This window comes from Mchenga conophoros, linkage group LG18 (assembly GCF_057382185.1).
Source record: "Mchenga conophoros isolate Kocher_MC1m ecotype Shallow Benthic linkage group LG18, M_conophoros_male_GT1.1, whole genome shotgun sequence".
NCBI classification, from domain to species: Eukaryota; Metazoa; Chordata; class Actinopteri; order Cichliformes; family Cichlidae; genus Mchenga; species Mchenga conophoros.
Genome location: NC_140543.1, coordinates 36925995 through 36935241, shown reverse-complemented (window position 1 = coordinate 36935241; position 9247 = coordinate 36925995). Strand labels below are relative to the sequence as shown.

General features: G+C 45.8%; 1 protein-coding gene across 4 annotated transcripts in view; it reads left to right on the top strand.

Moving 5' to 3' along the window:
* The window catches only part of LOC146554367 (dual specificity protein phosphatase CDC14AB-like), a 14104-nt gene extending 4947 nt beyond the window's left edge, over positions 1–9157 (top strand). Inside the window, exons 5-12 of one of the 4 annotated variants that reach the window (XM_085253180.1) lie at positions 1073–1135; positions 1535–1607; positions 2228–2458; positions 2546–2684; positions 3676–3895; positions 4010–4101; positions 5203–5334; positions 8954–9156. In XM_085253180.1, coding sequence (XP_085109306.1) covers positions 1073–1135; positions 1535–1607; positions 2228–2458; positions 2546–2684; positions 3676–3895; positions 4010–4101; positions 5203–5334; positions 8954–9059 — 1056 coding nt within the window. In that variant the 3' untranslated portion in view covers positions 9060–9156. Of the gene's footprint in view, positions 1–1072; positions 1136–1534; positions 1608–2227; positions 2459–2545; positions 2685–3675; positions 3896–4009; positions 4102–5202; positions 5335–5416; positions 7103–8953 lie in introns of those variants that run through there. The other 3 variants (XM_085253178.1, XM_085253179.1, XM_085253181.1) reach the window with 3 other exon arrangements.
* The last annotated feature ends 90 nt before the right edge of the window (positions 9158–9247 follow it).

Below are 9247 nucleotides of genomic sequence, written 5' to 3'. Positions count from 1 at the left end.
CTTATGGCCTCTGACAGTGGACTCATCTCTGTGCTTGTCCTGCTAGACCTCAGTGCAGCGTTCGATACTGTCGACCATAATATCCTATTAGAGCGATTAGAACATGCTGTAGGTATTACAGGTACTGTGCTGCAGTGGTTTGTATCATATCTATCTAATAGACTCCAGTTTGTGCATGTAAATGGAGAGTCCTCTTCACACACTGAGGTTAATTATGGAGTTCCACAGGGTTCAGTGCTAGGACCAATTCTGTTTACATTATACATGCTTCCCTTAGGCAGCATCATTAGAAGACATAGCATACATTTACACTGCTATGCAGATGACACCCAGCTCTATCTGTCCATGAAGCCAGATAACACACACCAATGAGTTAAACTGCAGGAATGTCTTAAAGACATAAAGACCTGGATGGCCGCTAACTTTCTGCTTCTTAATTCAGATCAAACTGAGGTTATTGTACTCGGCCCTGAAAAGCTTAGAAATATGGTATCTAACCAGATTCTTACCCTGGATGGCATTACCTTGGCCTCCAGTAACACTGTGAGGAACCTTGGAGTCATTTTTGACCAGGACATGTCCTTCAACGCACATATTAAACAAATATGTAAGACTGCTTTCTTCCATTTGTGCAACATCTCTAAAGTTAGAAATATCCTGTCTCAGAGTGACGCTGAAAAACTAGTTCATGCATTTATTACTTCCAGGCTGGACGACTGTAATTCATTATTATCAGGAAGTCCTAAAAACTCCCTGAAAAGCCTTCAGCAGTCAGTCAGATTGCCGCCCCTCCCTGAGCCTGGTTCTGGTGAACATGTGTTTCTGTTAAAAACGAGTGTTTCCTCCCCACTGTCACCAGTGTGCCTGCTCGTGGTCTGATTGTGTTTCCTCTGTAGGGTCTTTACGTACAATATTAACTGCCTGAGGTGACCGTTGTTGTGATTTGGTGCTAAGAAAAACTGAACTGAATCTGTGAAACCACTGCAGATCACTATAACACTAAACATTTCAGCCCTTTGGGGGGAGTTGTGCTTTTGTTGTGAAAATCTGTTCCTGCTCTTTTCCTCTGCAGGCATTACAACATGGTTTCCTGGATTTTGAAAGGTTCAGTGCAGAAGAATATGAACATTATGAGGTAACAGACTGCAGAGACTGTGCTACAGGTCGATATCAATGCAAACAGGACCAGGATACAGGAAGAAATAACTAACGTACGCTTGTTATTCATCCAGTTTATTTGCAGTGCTGTTAGTAACACAGTCAGGGCCAACCAAGAGCTCGTACGATGTCCAGGCCTGCCTTGGTGCACGCTGTACTTCCTCAGTTTCTCAGTTAGATTGATCCATAGCTCACCCGTCCAAGTGATAGACAGTCAGTGAAGTAAAGGTCAACAAAACTGATTTCCAATGAAAGGTAAAAGCCCGTACGTGTTCATTACTGCAGTGGTGGTATAATTAAGGTGTTCTGGATCCATGTTTTAACTGATATGTGGCTAACCTCTATCACAGTCTTTCCTTTCTTTTTGTGCTTTTAGCGAGTTGAAAATGGAGATATGAACTGGATCGTTCCGGGCAAAGTTCTGGCGTTCAGTAGCCCTCATTCTCGTGGTGAGTCAGAATCTCTAAGCTAAAAGCTAAAAGCATGCCTCCAAACCAACACCAGTGCTCACGTTGCTGGGCTGACAGAAGGCCTGTGCAGCCCCTCAGTGCCTGCACGTCCTGAAGCAGCTGAGAAGAGCTAACCTTACCCTGCTGTCTTCTGACGGCGTGCATTGTTTCCTGCTTAGTGCTGTCGTGTTGTTACGGCTGGATTAGACGAGCCTGAACCCTGCAGTGGCTCGGGGTTTCCCATGATGCACTCATGCTTCTCCATCCCTCAGCTCTTTTTACTTTCTGTGTATTTACACCACTTTGCACGTAGTTATTATTCCCCTCTGGCTCTCGTCCATCTCTTGTCCTGTTGTCCTCCCCCCACCCCGACCACATGAGCCAGATTGCGCCCCCTCCCTCAGCCTGGTTCTTGTTAAAAGGGAGTTTTTCTTTCCCGCTGTCAGCAGGTGCTTGGGGCCGTCCGATCGTTGGGTTTTCTCTGTATTTAACGTCTTTACCTTACAACATAAATCAGCTGACACTACGTCATTGAATCTTATTTTACGTTCGCATTAAAAACAGACGCTCGCTGATTGAAACGTATGACGTAACTCAGCTGTTGTTGACTCTGTCTCCAGGTTATCCCCTCCACACACCCGAGGCATACTTCTCATACTTTTGCCAAAATGACATAACGACCGTGGTTCGTCTGAACAGGACGTTGTATGATGGCAGGCGGTTTGAGGATGCAGGATTTGAGCACCACGACCTCTTCTTCCTTGATGGGACCACGCCCTCTGACCTCATCGTCAGACGCTTTCTGCATGTGTGTGAAAGTACAGACGGGGCAGTGGCGGTGCACTGTAAAGGTAGGACTGCAAGTCTTTATGTTTAATTGATGTCATTTATTTCTTTTATCTTAACTTTGTCTCTTTAAACACTCCATCCATTTACAGCTGGATTAGGCCGCACGGGCACTCTGATTGGCTGCTACCTGATGAAGCACTTCCGGTTTACTGCAGCCGAGGCGATTGCTTGGATCAGAGTCTGCAGACCTGGATCTATCATCGGTCCACAGCAAAACTTCTTAGAAGAGTGAGTTTGTGCCTCAGCTGTGACCGCTCAAACCAAACGGCCCACTTTCCGTGACTCCAAAGGTCTCGGTCGGAGACAATCATTAAGCTGTAGTCCGTTCATGAAAGTACAGGAGTAATGCTGTGCACACAGACACGTCTGCAACACTTCATTAGGATAATGTCACAAAACACAAGCAGACGGCAGCTTCACCTCCAAGGTGCACGGAGAAGACAAAGATCTGACGAGGTGAAGACTCCAGTCACAGAGTATCAGGGAACCATAACGTGTTAGTGGCCTTCATCAGGGTCATTGCGTTTGTGAAGGTGTGATTGGTCCACTTGGATCTTTTTCTGTTTCCAGTCTTTTTTATTTAAACACAAGCTGTTTGACATTTTGCAATGACCCAAAAGGCGTTGGCCACTGAGTACAGCTGTTCTCTAATACTTCGAGTGTCGCTGGAGTCTTCACACAAAGCACAAGTAGATCAGGAAGGGTTTGAGGGGTCACCTTGGCCTTCAACGTCGGCAGATCTCAGTCTCATCGAGCATCTGTGAGATGTGCTGGACAAACAAGGCCCGTCTGTCCTTAGGCTGTGGCATCTATTGCTGTTAGCACACAGGATGTTTCTCCATGCTGAGGTCATGGTTGGAGCATGCTGGAAATGTTAGAAGAGAAGCAAAAGGTGGAGGTCAGGGTGGGGCATTCCCCAGGGTGCCCATGTGCAGCTGGTGGTGACTGCAGCAGTGGGAAACTGGTGGATGATGAATCGAATCGAATTTAAAAAAGCCTGAAACTGTGATACTGCTGCAGACTGCAGTCACAGTGTGCAGCTGGTTTCTCTCCTCAGCTCTGGACGCACACTTCCTCCTTACGCCACAGTAGCGCTCTGTTGCTAATGGCTACTAGCTTTGTGTGTCTACTTACACGCTAAACCAGGATGTTGAATGTTGTACCTGCTAAACGTGATATCACAGTCAGTTTGTGGCGTGTGTTTGATGTTTGTGTGCAGGAAGCAGCACAGTTTGTGGGTTCAGGGTGACGTGCATCGGTCTAAACAGAAGCTGGTCCAACAGAGACTGAGTCGGCAGCAGCAGCTGCAGCAGCAGCAGCAGCTGCACCGCTCTGACTCTGTGCAGGGAGGCAAACAGGAGGCAGTGTCCTCGCTGCTTTCCAGCATGGATGACCTGTCAATCAACACCGTGCTCTGCAAGTCATATAGCTTGGATGAGGTCAGCGGTGTGACTTCATAGCACCTTTTCTTAATGGTTACTGCAGAATTCAAACAGGCTACTGAGTTCCGATCACAATGTTGTGTTTTCATGCTGCTAATTGTGTCTGTGCAGAATAACTGCAAAGAAGTCAGTCTGACACAGGGAGACGAACTGAGAGCACTGAAGGGAAAACGCCCACCGAGATCAGCGTCATCCTGCTCAAGGTACCAACATCTGTAATGTAATTAATGATAGATGGTTATTGTGGTCAGTGCAAGAGACACGTAGAGAATTAGCTCAAACGCTGGAAACAAAGTTTCTATTAACAAGGAGAGATAATAGACACCAATATGTTTTTGTGGATGTCAGAAAGTACGTAAGTGACTGTTGTCGAATGCTACAAAGAACGCACGCTTTGTTTGCACGCTGTCTAACAGGCAGACCGGACTGCATGAAATCCTGCTGTGTTCTCATCTGTGCAGCGTGAATGTTGTGTGTAACCTGCTCGAGCTCATGTGTCCTTCTTTGTTCTTCGGTTAAACTGAAACCTAAATGCAACAGGAGAAGTTGTTGTCTTTTGGCGACTTTAGTTATGAGTGAGATTAAGGTTCTGGAGGTTGTCAGAGTATTCCTTCTACTGCCTGACGGTGTCCTCAGCTGGAGCCAGCAGGCCTCCATCTTTACTGTACACCGTGTTGGTGGAGCACCACTTCCCCTCCTGACGCTTTGCCAGAATCGCTCCTCCTACGCCCAAGTTTTTGCTGCAGCCGCGGCCTGAGCTGCGTTTCGATTGGCCTGCCCGCTGCCTCTGCTCTCCATCCTTGGCTGCAGCCAGACACACAATCAGTAGATAATACCTCTGCTCACTACAGTTTTTGTTTGGGTCCCTGAATCCACGGCACAAATATAGCAGATATATAAGAAGCTGCCATAGTTCAAGAAACATCTTATAAAAAGTAAATAGTTACAAATCGGGGATATGAGAGCTGCGGCAAAAAGAAACCAAAGGACGACCACGAACCAAACTCACGACGTGCCTCCGGCTTCTCCTGTAAACTAACATCACCAAACTGCTAACCTGACACAACCAAGAGCTGGGCTTCCACGGAGGTTAAATCAGGTACCTCCCACACGTCGAAGCGTGTTTGTATCTCGTCTCTTGTACAGAGTGTGAGTGCAGATGTTGATTCCTGCAGTGAGCGTAGAAATCAGAAGGATTTTTGGAGAAGTTGTTCGTTGTGCTTGTTTCTGTGAAGGATCAAGTTTTATTTGCTCTTGGATCACACACACACACAAATATGAGGTGTTCTTGTTTTCTGTGTCAGGTTAAACCTGTCCAAGACTTCACACCGCTCCATCCTCCCTCCCCCGAAGCCCTCCAAAGTCCACCTCACCCCTTCTTCTACTAAGACGCTGAGACGAAGTTCCTCTACCACCACTGCTCCGCAGATCAGGAGGTTGGTGTCTGTGCTTTTGTCCTTACTAGAAGCACATTATAATAAAACCAATGTAAAATGTGATGTGCTGATGTCTCCACAGTCCCTTCAGCCTCACGTTGTTCAGCACCAGGCCAGCACTGATTCACTGACTTCACACTTGGGACGTTCTGGTCATGAATCAGCCCAGCTGATGATGGACTCGCTGGAGACTGCATCAGCTCTCTTGCACGTTTAACCCTAGAACACTATCGCTATAAATAGTAACACAATCGCTAATGCCGGGTGATTTTTACCCGATATAATATAACCAATAAAAAGTAATCAAATATATCAAAATATGACAACACATGACAAATTAGAGTGGTCTTCTTTTACTTTCAACTGTGCCATGTCTAACAAAATGAAAGAAAAACCCTCCTAAAACAAAAGAATGACTCTGGAAAGCTGGTCTTTGGTCCACCCATTCCTGGGACATTTGAGACTTCCCTGGTGAAGGCACAGGCTCCTCGACACGCAAACAGCTGCAGGAGAGAGAAATCATGTAAATGTATTTGCTCGGGTGTAAATCACCCAGCGATAGCGTTCTCGGGTTAATAGGCTGTAAATGCTTTTTTAGCCCCAATAACTACTTTTCGTTTCGACAGAGCCAACAGTTTGTCACCACTTTAACTGGTCACGTGGCCCATTCTGTGATAACAGGGCCGACACCATAAATCATCACGTCTCTTGGGTATAGCAGGCAGGTAACTGTGAAAAACTGCGGCTGCATATTGCAGATATAACATCTGCTGGATGCTGAATGCCCCGCTGTCACAATCATTTTGCTGGAAGCAAAGGACACGTGCAGGTGCAAACACCAAACAACGCTTACAGGGGAGGTCGTGGCCCGAGGACTGAGTCAGACCATCGCCAAGAGCAGTCTGGGTGCTTCTGATAAACGGCTGCTGCCATTTGTCCATCCGAAGTTCAGAACCACAGGATGTAGACGGCCTGAAGCAACGTCTTGGTTGCGGAAACACAGACCTTTAGAAGTCGTACCAAAATCCACGCCTTAAACTTTGGCAGATCACATGATGGACCTAGCTTATTTGGCACGTTGTTGTAATGTTGTCTCCTCGTTTTCAGTACTTTAGTAACCAGGTTGGGTCAGAGAACCATAGCAAACCACATCTTTTGTAAGAGATTGGTGCACATTGTTCAAGAATTAACAACTGGACGCAAAATTGTCTTGCAAGACCAAGAGTGACACACTGCTTCTGCTACAGATGTTATTTATATTCTCCCAGATTTCATCGATAAAGTATGACAAACTTATATTTGTTGGTCTGTTAATGTTCTAATGATGCAGAGCGAGGGACACAAAGCCACGACGTGCTTATAATGCACTGTGAAAGCCTCTGAGCACACATGCTGGCAATGAAAGAGGAAATCAGTAAAATGAAGACAGAGATTCTGATGTTTCACGTCAGACTGAACACGGCACGCACACTTTATTTCACAGGTCATTCACATTCATGCACTGGATTTGTCAACAGGACTTTATCATACATAAAGCAAACTCACTATGTTCAGCTTTGCACTATTTCTTTCTTGCAGTAAAATTCTTAACATGCAAATGATGTTCAGCTTTGAGCGTGTTGTTGCTGTCATGCTTTCCTGTATCTGACTGTGTGACAGCAGCTCAGATGTGCTGTCTGATTGGTAGTTTACTCCAAAGGAGGGAAACCAGCTAATGCTAGTGTGAAGTGCTAAAATCAACAATAAAGTCCAAGTAATGACGAGATAATGACTCATGCTTCTCTTTGTTATCATCACACTGTCATTGTGTCATAACCTTCACTGAAAGTCACCTGACACTGCTGTGGGACGCTGTGGGATGCTGTGGGATGCTGTGGGATGCTGTGGGACGCTGTGGGATGCTGTGGGATGCTGTGGGACGCTGTGGGATACTGTGGGATGCTGTGGGACGCTGTGGGATGCTGTGGGATGCTGTGGGACGCTGTGGGATGCTGTGGGATGCTGTGGGACGCTGTGGGATACTGTGGAACGCTGTGGGATGCTGTGGGATGCTGTGGGACGCTGTGGGACGCTGTGGGATACTGTGGGACGCTGTGGGACGCTGTGGGATGCTGTGGGACGCTGTGGGATGCTGTGGGACGCTGTGGGATGCTGTGGGATGCTGTGGGACGCTGTGGGATGCTGTGGGATGCTGTGGGACGCTGTGGGATACTGTGGGACGCTGTGGGACGCTGTGGGATGCTGTGGGACGCTGTGGGACGCTGCGGGATGCTGTGGGACGCTGTGGGACGCTGTGGGATGCTGTGGGATGCTGTGGGATGCTGTGGGACGCTGTGGGATACTGTGGGACGCTGTGGGATGCTGTGGGACGCTGTGGGATGCTGTGGGATGCTGTGGGACGCTGTGGGAAGCTGTGGGATGCTGAGACTGTGGATTCCATGTGCTTGGTATCATTTGGGGAATTTAATGACCAAAACATCAGAAATAACTGAGGCGACTCTATAAGGGAATCCCCTCTGTTGACACTGTACTGAGTCAAAAGTATAAGGAACTGAGCTACATGGATTACCTGCACATACACTGACCTACGTATATGAAACAGTACTGTACCATATATGTATAACAGGGCCTCTTAAACTAAAATCCTGGCTGTATCCTTACTGTAGTTAAGTTAAATACGTCCTCTATAGTCTCCAAATCATTGTCTGGTTGGGACACTTATATTTGTTGGTCTGTTAATGTTCTAATGATGCAGAGCAGGGGACACACACATATATATATATATATATATATATATACACACATATATATATATTTATATATATATATGTATATATATGAGTATATATGAGTATGCATTTGAAGTACACTTCAAATTGGGACAGCCGTCGTCGCGTGGCGGTGACGTAATCGCACTTAAAATGTGTACTTCAAGCGTGCAGACCCTGAATTGGGACACAGCCTCAGTGTTTCAGTCATAAAAACACTTCCTGTCTCCGCGGGGGCCCATCACGTATAGGTGTAACGGAGAAACAGCCAATCAAATCGCAGCTTTTCAGGCATTGGAAAAAAAAAGATTGTTTTTTACACTGAACTGTCTGAGCGCGGGTTCGAGTCCTGGTTGGGACAAAGGTTGTGTTACATTATCAAAAGTTAAACACCATTTTCAATCTACTTATTGTGGATAACATTTATTTTTTAATTTTTAGTTCATTATCATTTTATTTATATTATATAGTGTTATGGCCTGTGGAGCAATTTTTCTGCACCTATACTGTCACAAAGTGCATAACTCAGACTAAACTGTATCATCACAGTCTTGAGATGATACATAGCAGACATATAGTCTACAATTATGGAGACATCCAACTTTTAATACAAAGACTAAAGCTAAAACTATAATACAGATACATTCTGATGACATAGAACATGAAGCTTATACATAATTTCAATAAGGCATGTCTGTGATAAATCATCTGTCTGCTTCCTGGTGGCTGTTAGTTTATGTCTATTCATTTTCCAGCACAAACTCAGTACTGACATCGTTGCTTTATTCCAGTCATGCTCTTGCCAGCCTCCACTCTGCATGCTTTAAATCGGTTGCTCTTCTGCATTTCAGATCTGCAGCCATGCAGCCCGCCTCCTCTCCTTTCTCCTCCTCACCGTGGTCACTCAGAGCCCTGTCCCAGCCTCCATCTTCATCTTCATTACTATCAGCATGTTGACTCTGGGGTGGTGGTTGTGCAACATCCTGTCACTGCTGGGATTCTTTCTGCTATGATGGCTCATAACTGCCAAACAGTTACATTTATTTCTGTATCTCAATAAATCATGTTGAGTTTTTCCACGTGATCTCTCCTTATTGAATTACTTTTGTAGATAAGCTTCAAGCTAGCAAGCAACAATACCTACA